At 39.7% G+C, this 21564-nt stretch overlaps 1 protein-coding gene across 5 annotated transcripts in view; it reads left to right on the top strand.

Moving 5' to 3' along the window:
* LOC125454026 (von Willebrand factor D and EGF domain-containing protein-like) overlaps positions 1-21564 on the top strand; it is a 304266-nt gene that overhangs the window by 81247 nt on the left and 201455 nt on the right. For 2 of the 5 annotated variants that reach the window (XM_059647439.1, XM_059647436.1), the window contains exons 4-5: positions 5520-5585; positions 17802-18034. In XM_059647439.1, the coding sequence (XP_059503422.1) occupies positions 5520-5585; positions 17802-18034 (299 nt within the window). The remainder of the gene's footprint in view (positions 1-5519; positions 5586-17801; positions 18035-21564) is intronic. The other 3 variants (XM_059647440.1, XM_059647438.1, XM_059647437.1) reach the window with 2 other exon arrangements.

The following is a 21564-nucleotide window of genomic DNA, read 5'->3' as shown; positions in this document are numbered from 1 at the left end:
TAAACACTTCTATCGTTACTGCCTCCACCATTACCCATGGCACCGCATTCCAGGCATCTACCACTCTTTGTAAAAAAAAATCTTATGCCTTTTCACAACTCCTAGTTCACCTTTATTCTTCTGCCTCATGGTGAGCAAGCCGCACATGGTGCGATCACGCATCTCTTGCTTTCCTTTTCACTCGACATCCTTCACCCTGAGCTCTCCATTTCCAATTTCCAGCATTCAGGCACTCAAGCATCTATCTTCCCAGCTATAGCATAGTGAGGAAGAAGAATGAGAGCAACGGTGCAGGATTAATGAAGCACCATCAGTACTGGATCTGATACTTGCAGCCCCACCAGCTCAGATGCTAGCACTGCACATGTAAAGGAGGCTGGTAGAATGTCAGGATCTGTACATGGTTTGACACGAGGTATAAGTGGGCTACAGTGCGTGCATGGATCAAGGATAGTTCTTGGGCCAGTTCACTGAAGGACAGGGATATGCGTTCTGTTATGGGAGACTGTAGAGAAAAAAAAAACATTAACAGTTAGAAATGAATATAATGATTATATTGGAGCTCTACCTCTTAAGTATAAAAGATGTTTTGGACCAGGATGTTTTATTTATGAGTTTTTCTGTTTCTTTCGTGCCTTTGTTTTGAGTGACGTGCATGTGAATGCAGACTAAGATGTGCACCCGGATGCTAGGTGCATTTGTTAGGCCTGCCAGACAGCCTTCTGCTACTATCTAGGAATCTGGAGAATCTGACTCCACGCTAACTGAAGTTATCAGGCAGTGCTTGCCTTGTTTGTACAATACTTTTCCAAATATCTTCCCAGCACCAACATTCATACCATCTCATCTGTTCCATCAATCTTGCGCAGTTTTAATAAGAGCTTAGCTAGTTTTCATGTAATATCTATTTCAAGCTTTGAACCTTAGCTAGTTTTCATGTAATATCTATTTCAAGCTTTGAACTACAAGGTAAACCATATCTTCACTCACGCAGTAAGTTCATGCTTGCTAACATGGATTCTGTTTATGCCACAATCTGTTCAAATTCTCTGACCACTGTAGATTAGCCGAATAAGTCACAGAAGTATGCTTCAAGATTATTACATTTGAAATGCTGAATGCATTTATGTGAGGATACTTCAATTTTTTTGTGTTTGGGGACTCTGATGACATTGAACTAATACTCTGGGGTGAGGGATTATAAAGAAAGCTCCACCTCTATGATAAAAGATCAACCTAACCACTGCCTCTAATCCTTATCTATCACCTATCGGATGGTGAAGTTATTGATTTAGTACACCTCTGAATGAGTGCACTTCAGGTCACTTTGGAAGTGGTTGATAAATGCAGACACTTCTTGATCATAGTACTGCAGAAATGGTGCAACTGCCAACTGGAGAATGGAAGCATTTTTCTTTTGGATGCGAAACCTTTAATCTGGTCGTCATTAAGGGAAAGTGTCAAGCAATATCTTACAGTTCACTTCAGGAACTTTGGGGATACTGTACTTTAGGAAGACTGCACTGGCATTTGAGGGAATGGAATACAGGTTTGTCAGCCTGGTAACTGGTAGGGAACAATTAAATTATAAAGAGGGATATATAACTTTAGATTGTATTTTCATGAAAATACAGGATTACATGAGTTTTTGGGTGTGTGGTGGTATAGTCATCAGGGTCTAGGCCCACACTTGAGGAGCATGGGTTTAAATCTCATCATACCAGTGTATTTTTTTCCATGCATTTGTGGGACATGGGCATCACTGCCTGGCCAGCATTTCTTGCCCATCCCTAGTTCCCCTTCAGAAGGTGGTGGTGAGCTGCCTTCTTGAACTGCTGCAGTAGTTCTGCTTTCAGTTGACTGACAGTGCTATTAGGAAGGGAATTCCAGGATTTTGACCCAGTGACAGTGAAGGAACAGTGATATATTTCCAAGTCAGGATGGTGAGTGACTTGGAGGGAAACTTGGAGGTGTTGGTGTTCCCACATATCTGCTGCCCTTGTCCTTCTAGATGGAAGTGGTCGTGGGTTTGGAAGGTGCAGTCTAAGGATTTTTGGTGAATTTCTGCAGCGCATCTTGTAAATAATACACACTGCTGTTACTGAGCATCGGTCTTGTAGGGAGTAGATGCTTGTGGAATTTATTCACTTAATAAATCTGGAATATAAAGCTCATTTATATTGCTGACTATAAAAAAAAATTGATTCTCAGTTTAAGAGAAGACTTAAATGGTTCACTTAAGGTAAGGAAATCTGCTGTCTTATCTCGCCTGTCCTTCTTTGACTCCAGACAGACGGCAATGTGTTTGACGCATCTGTCCTCCGAAATGGTGTGACAGGCTACTCAGTTCAAGGACAATTAGGAATGGGCAGTGAGTACTGGCCTAACTAGTGACATCAATATTCTAAAGAATAATAAAGAAAATAAATTTTCAAGATACTAAAGATAATAGAGAAAGTATATAGAAGTTAGCTTTGCAGGTCAGGAACCATAATCTCAAAGTCAAAATCATAACCTTTGGAAAAAACCTTTTACGTAAAGGGAAAAGTTTTGAACTCAGTTCTGCAAATGGTAATTGACGCTTGTTCAACTCTTAATTTTAAATCAAAGATGGGTTGATTTTTGATAACTAAGGCTTTTAGAGAATAAAGGGGAAATGTAGGAGATATGGAGCTGTGTCACAGATCAGTCATAATATCGTTGAAAAGCAGAACAGGCTAAAGAGCTAACTGGCCTCCTGTTGTTGTTCTGTCCCAATATGTTTAAATCTGAAATGACCCAAATGAGCTAATCTTCGAAAGGTAAGGAGGGAGACATGTCAATCTGACTGAACCATTCTGTGAAGTCTTATCCTATGTTTAACCATCCTTCATTGGCTTAAACATTCAAGTGGGCAATTTATCAAAACCTGTCTTCCTAACAATTGAAAAATGGTGAAGTTTTATGACAAGCATGTAGCCTCTTTTATTTTAGGCAGTTGTAAATCTTCTCATTGCCACTCTTATCAGTGAGACCATACAAAGCAAGTCACAGCAAAATTAAGGCTTGGGAATGCTCCATAGGATGACACTGTTCACTAAAACTCACCAGAATAATATCAGAGATTAAATTTATAATCATTGGAAGAAAGTGGAGATACTATGGTTTTGTGTGAGGAAAATTTAGCAAACTTGCTAAATGAAGTAACCAAAAAGATTAATGAGGGCAGATGTTATTTACTTGAGCTTTAGTAAAACCTTAAACAAGGTTCTGTAAGTAGTCTAATTAGTAAAGTGAGATCACATGGGCCTGAGGAGAGGACCCTTGACTTGAAACGTTGGCTCTGATTTCTCTCAACGCAAGCTTCTGGACCTGCTGAGCTTTTCCAGCAATTTCTGTTTTTGTTTCAGATCTCATGGGATTCAGGGTCAGTTTGCCAATTGGATAGAAAATTGGCTTCATGATAGGAGTCAGAGGGAAGTGGTGGAGGGTTTTTTGGACTAGAGGCTTGAGACCAATTGTGTTCCACACGAATCAATATTGGATCCATATTTGTTTGTCATTTATGTAAATGATTTGGATGAGAGTATAGGAGGTATGGTTGGTTAGTTTGCAGATGTCACCAAAATTGGTGATATAGTGGAGAAGGAGGAAAGTTATCTAAAATTACAGAGAGATCTTGATCAATTGGGTTAATGGGCTGAAGCATAGCAGATAGAGTTTAATTTGAATAAATGTGTGGTATTCTATTTTGCTAAGACAAACAAACACAGGACTTATATAATTAATGGTAGGGCCCTGGGTAGAGTTGTAGAACAGAGAGACTTAGGGAATCAGGTATATAATTGTTTGAAATTTGCATCACAGGTAGACAGGATAAGAACGTGTTTAGCACCCCTATCTTCATTGCTCAGACCTTTTGAGCATAGTTGGGATGTCACATTGAGGTTGTGCAGGATGTTGGTGAGTCTATTTTTGCAGTGTGCCGTTCTGGTCACTCTGCTTTAGAAAGGATATTAAATTGGACAGGGTTCAGAAGAGATTTAGTAGGATGTTGCTGGGAATAGAGAGTTTGACTTATGAAAATAGACTGGATAGGCTGTGACTTTTCTCACTGGAATGTAGGAGGTTGAAGGTGACCGTATAGAGGTTTATAAAATTGTGAGGACATAAATAAGGTGAATGAAAAAGGTCTTTTCCCTAGGGTCGGGGAGTACAAAACTGGAGTCATATGTTTAAAGTGAGAGGACCTGAGGGGCAGCTTGTTTTACACAGAGTGGTTTGTGTGTGGAGTGAACTGCTAGAGAAAAAGGTAGGTGCAGGTACAGTTAGAACATTTAAAAGACATTTGGATAAGTAGGGTTCGAAGGGATATGAGCCACACACAGGCAGGTGGGACTAGTTTAGTTTGGAACCATGGTCAGCATGGACTAGTTGGACGAAAGTGTCTGTTTCCATGTTGTATGACTCAATGAGTATAGTTGTTCCCTCAGAGCTAGAAAAGGTTAAGAGAAAGCTTAATGGGCTATTGTTTAGAAAACTAAATGACTGGTTAACTATAGTCAATAGGAAAATACTAGTTGGACATTTATTTATCAGTTTTATAACAAATTAACTAGGACAATAAGAACAAAGTTATTTATGAAGAAAATTATTCAGGATTTCCTTTGTTTCGTTAAGGTGAAGATCACTGCATACTTTTATGGCAAGATGTTAAATAAACATTTGAGGCAAAGGAATATTGAGAGAGAATAGTTTGTCTTGGATTGTTTTAACAGAAGAGTTGCAAAGATTTAGTGTGTTACGTGGCTTTCTTCTGTCATGCAAACTTTTATATTTCCATGTTGACTCACCGATGTTGACTGAAACCATCAGGAAGACCTTTCAGTACACAGCTTTAAAAGTTCAAATTGAAAGGGCTGGCTGCTACTCAAATTGGACATGCTCAATTTGGAATTATCTCAGGACATAACACAGAAGATAGTTTGCAGGCCAACGTAACAAATAGTTTTTATTAAGAATGTGTCTTAGATGTATTGAAATAGCTTGATCTTTTATTTGCAGACGACAAGGCATTCCAATTTCCAACAACCAGCACTCTGTGGATCATGATGTGGTACGGGCAATATTAACATATTAGAATTAAATGCCAACCATGATCATTGCCAACCCCTGGAAAATAAGTTTCCCTTTGGATACAGTTTGAAATTCTTTTCTGGTAGCAATCACGGATGCTTTCCACTTTTTCAGAAGGAAGGACTGAAGATTGCAGAATCCTTTGACATATGCAAATTCATAGACAGCAGTGGGGACAGACCACTTTGACAGAACTCTCCCTGCCTTCTATTATAACAGCTGGAGTGATCTTTGTATTAATTATGCTTGTTGATAGATGAAGAAAAGTGTTTAAGATATTTGTAGTTTAGTCACTTAAGTAACCTCTGTTGTTTTGAAAATAAATGAATTCAGGATAATTTCTCTCTTTTAATGCTGCTCATTCTAAATGCTTCACTCTTTATCCCCACTCCAATTGTGAATAGCAGTTGCAGAAACAAAGTCACTGTCCTGCGTTCCATGGGGAGTAACAATAGATGGAACCTGTCAAGGTAATGAAGGATTTTATGAATTTATTAACATCATCTCTTGAGCAGACAGAAGTCTCTTTTATGTAAATTTTGAGTTATCAGATTAGTCCAACTGTGGGATCTGTCAAGACTGCTCGTGGTAAGTAAATGATACTCTGCAGTAGAAAAATTGAAGGAATGTATGGTATATTACGCACATTATTTTCTGCTAAGATGTAGATTCTGCTTAAAATGAAAAAGTCTAATTGCTGATGTGTAAACATAGTTTCATTACTCTCAGGGGATGATGATTACAGACAGAATTTTACATTCCAAGTTACAAAAATCTAAGATGAAGAACCTTGATTCCTTTTCTATTTATTGACCTTGATTTGCTGTGGAAACAAAAACAAACATTTTGAAGTATTCAACAGAATTGTACAAAACAGCGGTGTTAATCATTATACATGTTTCTTAAAAGTAAATGTTTGAGAATTGCTGTACATTGCAAATTCCTCAGAAGATGATATAAGTTGGTAGATCCTGCGACCAGGTTGAGTCCCATCCTGTGGTAAAATCGGGCCTGATCAATATTTCCTCATTTTTACACAAGCAAAATAATGCATTTGCTGGGAATCTGAAATGTAACTGGAAAATTCTGGGAATGTTCAGCAGGCCTGGCAGCACCTGTCAAATGCAAGTTAACATTTCAGATCTGTGATGTTTCATCACACTGCAGTCTTATATGCTTATGGTTTCCTCAGAACACAGTACTTTTCGAGAATAATCCATGTCAACAAATAATTTGATTAAAAATAAAATGTTTTATTCAAGAGTAAGGAAAATTAAACTGAAGAAATCTGGAAATGTTTTTGAGGAAAACACATTTTTTGCCAACTATCCAGCATGTGAGCCATTTTATTTATTTTAGTCTGCTCAGCCTGAGTGTTGGCTCATTTACCCTAATATACAGTGAATTACACAGGCATGATGACTTGTAAAATTGGTTCACATATTTCTTCCCTTGGTAACATTACATTGCCAGCAGTTAATATGCAAATATAAAGCTTTAGTTGTGTGTGAAGTTGGATCACATTGTGTACCTACAATCTGAGTGCTGGCACACCTTGTTAATTCCATTTCTAGTACCCTGGAGTATTGCACTTGTACTGAAAGGAAAGGGTGGTGATTTTGATCAGGGCATTTGTCTTCAGACAGGTATTATTGTAGGGGTTCATTTATATTGATTTTTCAGCCCAGAACTAAGCCAAAGGAATAAAAGGAAACCTAAGTTAATGAACAAACTCACTATTTTGGGATTGGAAACCTATCTCCCTTCTTTGCACTGTGATGCTCACTGCACTACTTAAAAGCAAATTAGATACAAAATAATGATCTATTATATGGACTTGAGCTTCAGTCGTATTGATTACTCGATCAATGTCTGACAAATGGCAGCAACATATTTACTGGTAGAAATTTATAGTACTAATGGTTTGACATAGGGTTTTTACTGGGAAGTGCCAGATATAATCAAATTTTTTTGCGAAACGGTTTTTATAAAGTTGTGAAAAATATTGTATTATTTTCCATTACTGAGATTTATTATCTTTTTGTGGAGGGTAATTGCAGTGAAATAATAAGCAGGGAAATTATGCAGACTCACCTCAAATAGTGTAGTTATCCAGTTACAGACTTGCCCAATCTGTCGTTACTTTCCGAGGTCAGGAGAGATTGTAGGGATATACTACATGCTGTCACCTGATTGACAATGTAGTAAAATGTCACAAGGTTCTGAATTTCATACTGAATCTCAAATGGTAATATTAGAACCAATAACAAAAAGCTTGGACGAGGAGGTAGGTTTTAAGGAGCATTCTAAAGTGGAAAAGAGTAGGAGAGATGTATGGAGGAAATTTCAGTGCTTAGGATTACAAGAACTAAAGGCACGTCAACTAATGGTACATAGAGCATAGAACATAGAACAGTACATCATAGTACAGGTCCTTCGGCCATGATGTTGTGCCAACCTGGTAACCTACTAAGATCAACCTACCCTGCATACCCTATATATTACTATCCTCCATGTGCCTATCCAAAGTGTCACTTAAAGGTCTATAAAACATCTGACTCCACTAACACTGTTGGCAGCACGTTGCACATGCCCACCACTTTCTGTGTGAAGAACCTCTGACATCTCCCCTGTACCTTCCTCCAGTCACCTTAAAATTATGCCCCCTCGTAATAGTCATTCCCACCCTGGGAAAAAGTCTCTAACTATCCACTCTATCTATGCCTCTCATCATCTTGTAAACCTCTTATCAAGTCACCTCTTATCCTTCTTCGCTCCAATGAGAAAAACCCTAGCTGCCTCAACATTTCCTCATAAGATTTGCCCTCCAGTCCAGGCCGCATCCTGGTAAATCTCCTCTGCATCCTTTCGAAAGCTTCCACATCTTTCCTATAATGAGGTTGTTAAAGAGGTTTGATTTGGAGAAGTACAGGTATTGATGTGAATTATCAGATTGAAGAAGATTAGAGTTGAGGGGAGTGAGGCCCTGGAGACATTTGAAAACAAGGACGAGAATTTTAAAAATAACGCTTATATTAAATGATAGCCAAGCCAAATCAGCGAATCCAGGGATGGTGATGGTGAATGGGACAAGGTACAACAAAGTTTTGGATGATCTGCTGCTTACAGATAAGAAGAATGAGGGAGAGCAGTCAAGAAAATGTTGGAATTGTTAAGGCCAAAGGCAGTAAAAATATGGCTGAAAGTTTCAGCACCTGATGAGCTTGATAGGTTTGGAGCCAGGCAAAGTTTGAATTGGTCTTAAAGACGGGGCATATTTGCGCTAGGATTCATCTTGGGATCAAATATGGTATAAATGTTGCAGAAATTTGGCTTGATTCAGACAGTTGCTAGGGAGAGAGCTGGAGTTGGTGGTTACTGAATGGAGTGTGGTAGGAACCAAAGACCCAAGGACCTGGTTCCTTGGTTCAGAAGATTCATGTAGAATTGGTTTCGGTGAAGATGAAGGACAGTGAGTGAAGAACGTCACTAGTGGGATTGATCCACAGGCTCCTGAACAGTGACAACAGTGTAAGAAGAAGTATTGAGTGTTTTTGATAAAGAGACATTCATAATCTTAGTTGATTTCATCCAACAACTTGAAAAATCTGCTGGCAATAGTTGCCTTAATGAGGAGCTCTTAGAATGCCACTGAGATAATTTCTTAAAACAAAGTGTTCTGGAAATGACCACAGAGCAGGGTGAAATTGGACTTGATATTCATAAATGAACTCAGTATAGAAACCCCTTTGGATAGTGAAGATAAGAGTGAAATCAGCATCCAGTGTGAAGGAGAAAAGAGTGGTTCGAAGACTCATATAAACTTACGTGGGTGTGCTGGATGCTGGGGCAGGCCTGAGGGGTTGAATACTATTATTATGTTCACTCTCTGAGGGAAGTAGAGCACTGAAAATATACCAGTGAGAAAATATATATCGTAGTTTCATGGGCAGTAGTGAATGAAAATTTTAACAGAAATGCATGGAACAACGCAAGATACTAAATGGAGAACAGGGCTAATGGTAAGATTCTTAGTGATGTAGATGAGCAGAGAGATCTCGGTGTCCATGTGCACAGATCCTTGAAAGTTGCCACCCAGGTTGACAGGGCTGTTAAGAAGGCATATAGTGTTTTAGCTTTTATTAATAGAGGGATCGAGTTCCGGAACCAAGAGGTTATGGTGAAGCTGTACAAAACTCTGGTGCGGCCACACTTGGAGTATTGCGTACAGTTCTGGACACCACATTATAAGAAGGATGTGGAAGCTTTGGAAAGGGTGCAGAGGAGATTTCCTAGGATGTTGCCTGGTATAGAGGGAAGGTTTTACGAGGAAAGGCTGAGGGACTTGAGGCTGTTTTCATTAGAGAGAAGAAGGTTGAGAGGTGACTTAATTGAAACATATAAAATAATCAGAGGGTTAGATAGGGTGGATAGGGAGAGCCTTTTTCCTAGGATGGTGACGGCGAGCACGAGGGGGCATAGCTTTAAATTGAGGGGTGAAAGATATAGGACAGATGTCAGAGGTAGTTTCTTTACTCAGAGAGTAGTAAGGGAATGGAATGCTTTGCCTGCAACGGTAGTAGATTCACCAACTTGAGGTCCATTTAAGTCGTCATTGGACAAGCATATGGTCGTACATGGAATAGTGTAGGTTAGATGGGTACGATTGGTATGACAGGTCGGCACAACATTGAGGGCCGAAGGGCCTGTACTGTGCTGTTATGTTCTATGTTCTATGAGAAGAAAGTGACAGAGGTATAGAGAGAGGGAGACAAAGATATGATTTGGCGTTGAGAGCTACCCTGCCATTGCAACAGTCTGAATGCAGAAATGGTGGAATGTATGACCAAACAGAGAGGCTTCATTTGGGGATGAAGATGTCACCCTTCTCAGCCAGATTTTCATCAAAGCCAACATAACTTCATGCATGGCAAGCCCTTGTTCATGTGCGCTTACATTCCAGAAGGTGACATATGAAGGACGAGTGATAGCTGATCTTTCGGTGGAGGGAGCTAACTGGGAAAGATAGGGAGGCAGCAATGACTGCTTAGATGAGGCTTTGGGAACATGCCTAAAGGCACAGAGAGAAGCATTGGTGTGTCTGAGCAGGAGTCAATCTTGGCATGACATCAGTAAAATAGGAAAGTCAAGGAGCATTGACGATTTGGGATAGGAGAAATGACAGGAAGCATGATGCTTGGAGAAAGGTGTCTGGAGGAATAAAAAGAAATGAAACAAAAAGAGATATAAAATAAATCTAAGTAGATGGGTTGGCCTCTGAGTTGTCAATGGAAACAGGACAGATTCAAGTTATATATTAGGACACATATTTGCTAATACTGTTGTGAGAATAAAGAGAGTTCAGTAGTGAAGTACTGAGTGCTTAAGTCAAGTTCTGTTCCCAGCTGTAATATGCTGAGGGGTGAAAGATATAGGACAGATGTCAGAGGTAGTTTCTTTACTCAGAGAGTAGTAAGGGAATGGAACGCTTTGCCTGCATTGGTAGTAGATTCGCCAACTTTAAGTACATTTAAGTCATCATTGGACAAGCATATGGACGTACATGGAATAGTGTAAGTTAGATGGGCTTGAGATTGGTATGACAGGTCGGCACAACATCGAGGGCCGAAGAGCCTGTACTGTGCTGTAATGTTCTACGTTCTATTTGCGTAGATAGTCACCTTTCATTTTCAAATGCATGATTTATTTACTGGCACCTTAGATTAAGCACAAGTGATCAGGTACAGGCTGTATTGAAAAGAAATGTTAGTTTAAGACCTGCCAACTCTTTACATTGGATGCCAATCAGAATTGAAAGTGGTAACCATCCACATTAGCACCAGTGGCTTAATTTTATATGCACCAGGAGGGAATTATCCTGGCTTCAAATTCTGTCTTAAATGCTGACATCTGTGGTGCTTGAATTGAACACATAGCATTGATGGAGAGAGAGAGAGAGAGAGAGAGAGAGAGAGAGAGTCATTTAAGGCACAGGAGAATGCTATTTGATCCATTGAGTCTATGATTGCTATCTGTGGACCATTCCAGTCAATCTCACTCGTTTAAATATCGCCTTGATCTCATGACTTTATTTCCTTCAAGTACCATCCTATTTCTGTCTGAAATGATCGATTGTTTCCATTTTGATGCCCACATGTATCACAGGGTCTTGTGTAGATGTCATGCTTCATCAGGTAGTAAGTGATCACATCACCACACCTTTCCATTGCATCATAAGACCAGGAATGTAGTTGTTGTAATGAGGCCTGCCAACCTCCTCAAATATGAGTTCCCTAATTGGAGTTTTTAACCTGGTCCAAAGAGGGAGCCCGAGCTGACCAATATAATTAGGAATGTCAGAGGCTCTGTTCACTAAGAGCTGATCCTGAGGAAGCAGGACCAGCGTCAAGTACAACATATGTGTCAATAAAGAATGACTTGGTAAATGGATACTGGATTTTGTGCAGTTATTTCAAGAAAGATAAAAAATAATTACCATTGCAAAATCATTTTTGATACTACTTCAGAACTTTGACAGATATTGGTACGCACTGGGTCCAAGTTGACATTGTAACACATCCTTGAAAAAGTATAGAACTTTCTGACTATTTCATTCAGAAGGTCAATTAAATTGTTCATGCGAATCAAAGGGTTCAACTTCCGACTCACTTTGTTTTAAAATCGATTTTGGTTTAAAAGAAAACAAGTAAACAGCTCTTGTAAGAAACTAACCTTGTGCTCAGAGACTGTAACATTAATGCAATTGATGTTGCTTTTGTGGAACCTTCTCTGTTTTATTTATTTCCTTCACATGGAGGTTTCACCACGAGATTTTTATTTGATAGTACGTGAGGTTGATTTTTATACTGCTGCATTTGTTACTTTTTAAAAAAAAATGCTAAATAAATAGCCAAAGTAATACATTTGTAAATCCTGCTTGGTTTATTTCATCACTAAAGTAGATTTGGAAGTAAGATCAGACTGTTTTTTATGAGTTCAACTGGGCTATTTAAAAATTATACCTGGATAAATGCCATACCTTTCTTTGATTTGGGAATGAAAACAGAGATAATAAGTTCAATTGGTGTTATATTTCTCTGGATCAGAATTTGTTCTATCCTCCATGTCTCAGAGCACTGACAACGAAGCTTCATTTTTTAACTCCTTTCATTGTGACAAATTTACAGCTGTAATTTGGAGCCAGGTAAAAGATTGAATTGCATGTTCTTTTTGTTTCTGTTTTTTTTTGCTATTGACCGTGTATGGGCTTATTTTACGTATTGCTACCACAGAGATCTGACATAGAAGTGTTAACTCGCTTATAAGGCACTGTGTTTAAGGTTAATCAGCGAAGAATAATCAAGCTTTGACAGCATCGGCTGATTTTTTAGCTGAGTATCCTGATTCAGCAAATCTTTTGAAATGGTGGGTGGGATGCAGTTTCAGCCATCCTTTCCTCTGTGTTCAGAATGAAACAACTTTTACCTACAAGGAAGGGGGCAGAACATGCTTTGTTTAGATATAAATCACAAATCCTGTGGCCCACTAAAATTTATTGACAGCAGATAAAGACCTTATTTTGGTTGTTGCAAAGGGCCTTAACCTGCCTTTTGGGAGTCATGAATATGAGTAGATAGAAAAGTAACTGAAGAATGGATTAGGTTTGTATAACTGTCATGATCTTAAGTTCTTTAAATCCACTGCTGTATAAACATAAACAAAGACTGTAGCTGTCAGTAAGAGCATTTAAAAAAATACTCTCTGCCAGATGGACTGAAAGTTGTAGGTTTGTAATAAAAACATTAGCAGCTGTATAGCAATTCTAGTATTGCGCTTTGTTGACACGTCCCAAACGGCTATTATTTCATTATGAATTTTTGTTGATTTCAAAAAGTTAGGACTAACTCAGCAAAGCAACTTGAGTTCACAGTTTGATTGACAGGTTAAAGTTTCTATCTCCACTCCTTTAGTGAAGTATAAGGAGCAGTTGCGTTATTGAATATACTGTCATTTCAATGAAACATTAAACTAAGGATCTGTCTATCTGTTCACGTGGATAAAAAAGACACCATGACACTGTGTGGTTAAAACCAGGCAGTTCACCAAGGTCCAGTTGTCCAGTCTGGTGTTCATCTCTCAGTTACCACCTCCAGAAAAGCAAATTTATCTCCAGGTAGAGATAGTAAGAACTGCAGATCCTGGAGTCAGAGATAACACAGCGTGGAGCTAGAGAAACATGGCCAGCCAGGCAACATCAGAGGAACAGGAAAGTTGACGTTTCAGGTCGGGACCCTTCTTCAGAAAAAAGAATTTGTGCTGTGTTCCTTCAGCTCCTCACTGTTATCCTTGTCCCCAGGTAGTTGTGAGGCTTTGCTTTGCACACATTTATTGCTGTGTTTACCGAATTAATTTTATATTTCCAAAAGGAAGGATTAATGGGACATATTGAGATTGTGATAAGGTGCTATCTACTCTTGATTCAAAGAGTGAACAAAATTAAATGAAAGTAATGAACTCAACTCCAGTTATGCTGAGATAACATGGTGTAGAGCTGGATGAACACAGCAGGCCAAGCAGCATCAGAGGAGCAGGAAAGCTGACGTTTCGGGTCGCGACCCTTCCTCAGATTTCTGAAGAAGAGTCTTGACCCGAAACATCAGCTTTCCTGCTCCTCTGACTCTGCTTGGCCTGCTGTGTTCATCCAGTTCTACATCATATTATCTCAGATTCTCCAGCATTGGCAGTTCCCACTATCCAGTTATACTGCCTCTTCTGCTTGATTGCAAGAACTCTGACACCATGTCCCATAATTCCGAGTGGCATGAGCTTCAGACAGCCTTTGAATACTGTTAGACTTGCGTAGTGCGGTTTTTTAATTTAATGTTTGGAAAAAAATTAAGGAAAGCCAGTCAGGTCTTCAGAACACTCCAATATACCTTTCTTCTGTGTGTTGAGAGTTGTTCATACTAATTTACTTGAAGTACTACTGACTGTGAATCACATTGTGCATCAAGTGGTCTCAGTCTAATACTGTTATAGTTCTATGTTCCAGATAAAATTAAAAGTCAGTTTTATATTTATTTAAACAATCACCTATGATTTGTACAATGGGCAGTAAGACATTGCATCATCCAGGGGACAAACAAAAATTTGACAGAATTACAGAGTGCCTGCCTAAAAATTGGAAGCAGTAAATTTTTGTCCGTTTAAAGTTGACCATGAATAAGTTTGAGTTTTTTTAACTAAGTTGCATTTAATAAATTATCTAAAATCTCCTGTTGGATCTGCAACTTGCTGTAAAATTGTTGCAACTTAAAGGGCAACTTGCATTTGGCACTTAATTACTTTTTGGTAACTTTTTTTTACTAATTCACAGTATATGGGCATGACTGAGTAGGCTAGTTTTTAATGACCACTCTGATTTGATTTCGTGGTCACCATTAGGTTCGCATTTTTTAAAATTATAGAATCTTTTTATTGAATTCAGGTTACACCATCTGCCATGGTGGAGTTTAAACCCATGCCCCCAGAATATTTAGCTTGTGTTTCTGGATTCCCAGCCGAGTGACATTACCACTACACCACTGCTTCCCATCTGACATTATCTAAGTAAAGTTGCACAAGTGCAGATTTTGCTCTGGCCCTGTTTATTGAGGGCAGTGTGTGTCCGAATAACGAAGCTTGGGCATAGGCAGTATTTAGTCCTCTGCACTTTGGGGCAATCTGTAGACGTATGTCTAGCCTCCACAGACAACTCACCATAAGAACAAAATGACTGTATTCAGCCTTGAGATAAGTAAAGAGCATTGGGTGAATGCATGGGGACTGGTCAGTACTTGACCTGGAAGAGTGAAGAAGGAATGGGGAGGAGTAGTTGGTGGTTCACGGGGTGGTATTGGTAGAGAACAGGTTACATTTCCATCCTTTCAATGTGTTGAAATGACTTGACATTGACCCATCTTCCTGTATTGTGTCTTATTAATCATTCAGGTTAGGCTTTTAGATCCATACAAAAAAGAGGGTGCTGGCTAGTACTAAAAGGAATAATTGGTTTAGGGAGGGGACACAGAGCCCTGAAGATTGACATGTTAAGCTTCAAATAAAGGCAACATACTGCAGATGGTGGACATCTGAAAGGAAACCAGAAAGTGATGGACAACCTCAGCAGGTCCACCAGCAACACTTGACAGTGGCCATTCAGTAAATGTGGGAATTTAAGAGTTAATCTCTTGTTGTAGATTCTAATAGTAATTGCTGCTAGTTCTTTAAAACCACTAATAGTTTCATAGAGTATACTTCTTAAGGGTGGACAGTTAAATCTCTTTTAGTGATGAGAAGCAGAAAAATAGTCACATCTAGTAAGTGGGGCTGCTGTAGCTTGTATAATTATACTGGGGCTAACAGTTAATTAGTATAAGACAGTTCCTGAAAAAGCTAAGGCACAGTATAAAAGAAAGATCAAAGGTCTCTGTGCGACTGATCTCTGTTCCACCTCCCCCATTCCACCCCAGAAAATCAGAGAGTCATAGAGCTCTCCAGCACAGAAACAAACCCTTCAGTCCAACTCATCCATGCCAACCACAGGTACCAAATATATTGAGTTCCATTTACCAGAATATCCCTTTGAACCTTCTGATTCATGTACCGATCCAGATGTCTTTTTAATGTTGTAATTGTACCAGCCTGTACAATTTCCTCTGGCAGCTCATTCCATCTATGCACCACACTTTGGGTGAAAAAGTTGCCCCTTAGGTCCCTTGTAAATCTTTCCCCTGTCACCCAAAACCTATGCCCCCTAGTTTTGGTCTCCCCTGTTCCAGGGAAAAGACTTTATCTGTTTACCCTATCCGTACACTTCATGAAATTACAAACCCCCATAAGGTCACCCGTCTGCCTCTGACACTCCGTGGAAAATAGCCTATTCAGCTTCTCCCAACAGTTTATACTCTCCAAACCTGGCAACATCCTTGTAAATTTTTCCCCAATCCATTAAAGTTTCACAACATCATTTCTTCAGGAGTGAGACCAGAATTGCACACAATATTCCAAAAGTGAACAAGATCAATGTCTTGCACTGCTGCAACATGACCTCCTAACTCCTACACTCAATACACTAACCAATAAAGGCAAGCGTACCAGCCATCATCTTCACTGTCCTATCTACCTGTGACTCCACTTCCAAGGAGCTATGAATCTGCACTCCAAGTTCTGTTTGTTCAGTAACACTCCCCAGTGCATAGCCCTGCCCTGATTTGCCTTTTCAAAATGCAACACCTCACATTTATCTAAATTAGATTCCATCTGCTACTCCTTGGCCCATTGGCCCATCTGGTCAAGATCCCATTGTACTCTGAGGTAACCTTCTTCCATGTCCACTGCACCTTCAATTTTAGTGTCACCTGCAAACTTACTATCCATATCTCCTATCTTCACATCCAAACCATTTATATAAATGACAAAAAGCAGTGGACCCAGCATGATCCTTGTGGCACACCACTGGTCACAGGCCTCCAGTCCGAAAAGCAACCCTCCACCACGACCCTCTGTCTTCTACATTCGAACCAGTTCTGTATCCAGATTGTCAGTTCTCCCTGTGTTCTGTGTGATCTAACCTTGCTAACTAGCCTGCCATGAGGAACTTTGTCCAATGTCTTACTGAAGCCCATATAGATCACGTCCACCTTTCTGCCTTCATCCATCCTCTTTGTTACTTCCTAACAAAATTCAGTCAAGTTAGTGAGATGTGATTTTGCATGCACAAAGTCATGTTGATGATCCCTAATCAGTCCTTGCCTTTCCAAATATCCGTAAATCCTGCCTGTCAGGATTCCCTCCAACAGCTTGCCCACCAACGATGTCAGGCTCACCAGTCTGCAGCTCCTTGACTTTTCCTTACCACGTTTCTTAAATAGTGGCACGTTAGCTAACCTCCAGTCTTTCAGCACCTCACCTGTGGCTATTGATGATACAAATATCTCAGCAAGAAGCCCAGAAATTTCTTCGTTCACTTCCAACATTATTCTAGGGTACGCCTGATCAGATCTCAGGGATTTATCCACCTTTATGCATTTTAAGACATCTGGCACCACCTGCTGTGTAATATGGACATTTCTCAAGATGTCATTATTTATTTTCCCTTTGTTGTATGTGTTTGCTCTCAGCCGAGATAACCTATTGTCCATGATTAATGCCTACTGTTAGCACCCCCATTCTTCATGTTCATTCTTCCTCTACCTCCATCACTGCCTTTGCCTTTTACACTGGAAACACTGATCATTTGTTCTAATTCCTCCTTCTCCCTGTCATCAATGGTGTAAAAAATATAATTCTTGAATTGTTCCCAAGGAAATCTAAATTGGACTCCAGTGTTAACCCTGTTTCTCTCTCTACACCTGCTGTGTTTCTCCAGTGCTTTGTTTTCATTTCAGATCTCCAGCATCCACAGTACTTTGCTTTTGATACTGGAAAATCCATGTTGGGGTTGGGTGTAATGCCAGAACAACTGTTGAAAATGTTAGCATGCCATTTTGTCCTAGTTGTATACTTTTAAGCAATTGTACACATTCATCTTTGACTTCCCTGACAGTGTGAAATGTTGACAATTTGTATGGGGCTAATTTTAATTGTGTATATATGAACCTAATTTGCTGGCTTTATATTTGAAGCATGTGCTTTTTTTTTTGCAGCTAAGCTTCCCAATCTACCTGACAGACCAGTGATAACTCCAGAGTTAGTGGGTACCAGCATCCACCTGAAGTGCAGCTATATGAAATCTGCTTTAAACAGTACTGTAGCGTATGTGGTGATGTGGTCACGGGTTTCTCCACTTAACAGGAAGGAAGAGATAAAGAGAGACACAACCCGTCAACTGTTCTCGTTTGTGGAGATGGATGGGATGACTTTAAAACTGGGCGATACGGTAATGATTTACAGATTTCTTGAAACAAAAGGCCAGCATTCCATCATGTGAACATCTCCTTAATTCTTATTCAAGTTTCTCAGTGTGATATCACGATTAAATTGCATACTTGAAGTCAAGTGATTCTTCACATGTAACAAAATAGAAATACATTCACATCCAACACACAATCATTAGTCTTGCAACAAAGGTGAGATTTCTGCCCTTACCTGATGGTCTACAAATTCTGATTTGAAGGGAGCTGCCAGGAAATAGATGAAAATCACCAATATATCCTTTCCACCCTGAAGACCTTATCTCATTGACATGACCTAGATCAATGATTTCCTCCATAAGAACATTAACATGTATTTGAGAAGCATGCACATGGTCAGAACTTGAGCCTGTCTATTTTTTGGATGTGACTTAGGAACATAGAAAATGGTAGCAGGAGCAGGCCGTTTGGCCCTTCAAGCCTTCTCTGTGATTTAATTTGTTTGTGACTGATTATCCAACTGAATGGCCTTCTCCTGTTTATCCCGCATATTCTTCAGTCCCTTTAGTGCCAAGTGCGATATATAACTCCTTGAAATCATATTTGGCCTAGATTGTTTTCTGCGGTAGGAAATTCTATAGGCTCACCTAGCTCTAGGTTACAGACCTTTTCCATTATTTATTCATTTGTGGGATATGGGCATCGCTGGATGGCCAGCATTTTCATTGCCCTGCCAGGTTGCCCTTGAGAAGATGGTGATGAGCTAGCTCTTTGAACTGCTGCATTCCATGTACTATTGATAGACCCAAGTGCTGTCAGGGAGGGAATTCTGGGATTTTGGCTGTGTGACAGTGAAGGAATGACAATGAATTTCTTAAGTCAGGATGGTGAGTGACATGAAGGATAATTTGTAGATGGTTATGTTCCCACATATCTGCTGCCCTTACCATTCTAGATGGAAGGGGTTGTGGGTTTGGAAGGAGCTGTCTGAGAAACTTTGATAAATTTCTGCAATACATCTTGTAAGTGGTAGCAGCATTATGTACTGAGTTGCAATGGTGGAGTGCGTGGATGTTTGTGAATATGTTGCCAGTCAAACAGGCTGCTTTGGTCCTGGATAGTATCAGGCTTCTTGAATGTTGTTGGAACTGCACTCATCCAGATAACTCATCTCAGTCCAAAATGGTTTACCCAATATCCTTAGACTGTGACCCCTAAATTCTGGACCATCCCATAATCAGGGTAAGGTATTATTTATTAGGGTTTTCTTTGCAGCTGGGATAAAATTATAGATGCGTGAGCCTTACAACACCAGGCTGTGACTACCTCTTCATTTTCCTGGTTGAAAATGGGCACATCTCCTCTTAATTTCCATTCCCCCACCCCCAGAAGTAAAATTAGATCATGTAGGAGGCATTCTGTCCTGAATCAAGTTTGTGGAATTAGTATTTTTGATTTGGATGTAAAACTTGTGGCCCTATAGATTGAATCTTTGCTCTGTTTTTGGCACAGTTCTCCATTCAACTTGCTGCTGGTTTTGAATTCACATACCCCTGGATTTGCTTCCATATAAATGCCTTGACTTTTACTTTAATCAACAGTTTTTCTTCATTGCAGTTGTTCAACTGCAACATTTTAATGTGCATCGTACACGTAGGATATTCAGCTTCTTGTATCGTTTTACCTGCGCTCATTCTGTAAATGCAAGTGATAAAATCTGATTGTTGGATTATTAAATTCAGGACAGATAAATGCAGTCAATTTAAGGGCCTCGGTCAACCATATCTATTATGTGCTATATGGGTAAGTTACAGATTCTGTGGTGTAAGCCCCTGTGTCACAGCTCTATGAACTGTGGCTTTCAGAATCTAATTTTGTTTCCAACATGCCCTTCCTTAGGAATGGGGCTAATGAATTTATACTATAGTTCTTGAAATTGAGAGATTTGTAATGCTCAAACTGAAATTACTTGAATTCCCTTGGAAGTTTTAATAATTGGTAAATTGGATGCTTTTAGACCAGTAATGAGCAAGTATCATTTCTGTGCTATGATAGTTATAAAAAACATTACAAGTGCAAAGTCCATAAGGAACATTTAGCTTAAAATAATGTTTAGAATTTCAAATGTGTAAAACCTTTATTGTTAGTAATATAATTTATGTACAGTCTGTTGGATAATAAATTTTCATCCGTCCTAATTAATTGGAAATAATAACATTTGTTGTTAGAGACACCATGCCAATGTATTTTTATCCTTGATGTGGACAGTTAAAGAGATTTTTAGATGTCTGTACAAAAGTCAGTTTGAATGGATTTGCCATGTTATTGAATGCAAAATACTCGAGAGTTAACTTGCAAAATATGCAGGTGTATGGGAACACTATCACTTGCAATTTCTGCTCCAAACCACTCGCCATCCTTACTTAGAAATCAATCATCATTCCTTTGCTGTCACTGGGTCAAACCCATGGAATTCCCTCCCTAACAGCATTGTGGAATGTGAACAGCAGTGATTCAAGAAGGCAGATCACCACTGCCTTCTCAAGGGCAACTAGGGACAGGCAATAAATGTGCCTCCAGCCAGCGAAGCCCACGTCCCACAAGTGAATAAAAACAAACAAAAATTGTAACTCTGTTCCACCATACACTGAGGGGTCTAATTCAAAATCTATTACCAAAATCACGAAGGTGTCAATAATTCTGAATGAGTGAATTTCTGTTGAGCTGGAACAAAAGGGGAGGTATTGGAGGACCCTCTTACAGGCTGGTAGACAATGAAAAGGTAGCATGTGTCCTTCAGAGAGGCAGTGTTGAGGCGACTCGGGAGGACTATCCCAGGACAAAACCCTGGGGATGGTAGCTTTGCTAATTAGAGGCTCGTAGCCACTGTACTTCGCAACACCAATGTATCTGCTGAGTAACCCAGGTCACAGTTAAGTAATGTGGTGGAGGATTTTGCAGGAGGAATAATGGTGTTTGGCAGCAGGGAATAGGGTTATGGCTGTAGCAGGACTCCAATTCCTGATGTTCAGGCCTTTGATGAGACACTGAACACCTGTGATTTTGGGACCTTCACCAAGCCCCACCCCAGCAGAGGTGTTGAGCTGACTGCATGGTCCTGTCTTATGTTGCACACATTTTCTGTTTCTTTATTCATTCGTGAGATGAGGGTGTTGCTGGCCAGGGAACATTTGTTGTCCATCCTGAATTGCCCAGAGGGCAGTTAAGAGTCAGCCACATCGCCATGGGTCTGGAGTCACATGTCGGCCAGATCAGGTAAGGATGGCAGTTTCCTTCCCTGTAGGACATTACTGAACCAAATGGGTTTTTCCAACAATCAATATTGGATTCACTGTCATTGTTAGATTCATAATTTCAGGTATTTTATTGAATTCAAATTCCAACGTCGGCTGTAGCAGGATTTGAACCCGGGTCCCCAGAATGTTGTCTGGATCTTTGGGCTTATAGCCCAGCGACGATACCACTTGGCCATTGCCTCCCTGGAGGACATTGCATGGCAGCAGCAGCTGAATGAGGTCCCACATTGATTCCATTG

The sequence above is a fragment of the Stegostoma tigrinum genome, chromosome 7 (assembly GCF_030684315.1).
Source record: "Stegostoma tigrinum isolate sSteTig4 chromosome 7, sSteTig4.hap1, whole genome shotgun sequence".
Classification (NCBI taxonomy): domain Eukaryota; kingdom Metazoa; phylum Chordata; class Chondrichthyes; order Orectolobiformes; family Stegostomatidae; genus Stegostoma; species Stegostoma tigrinum.
The sequence above is the reverse complement of the archived record's forward strand: the minus strand, read 5'-3'. Positions and strand labels throughout refer to the sequence as shown.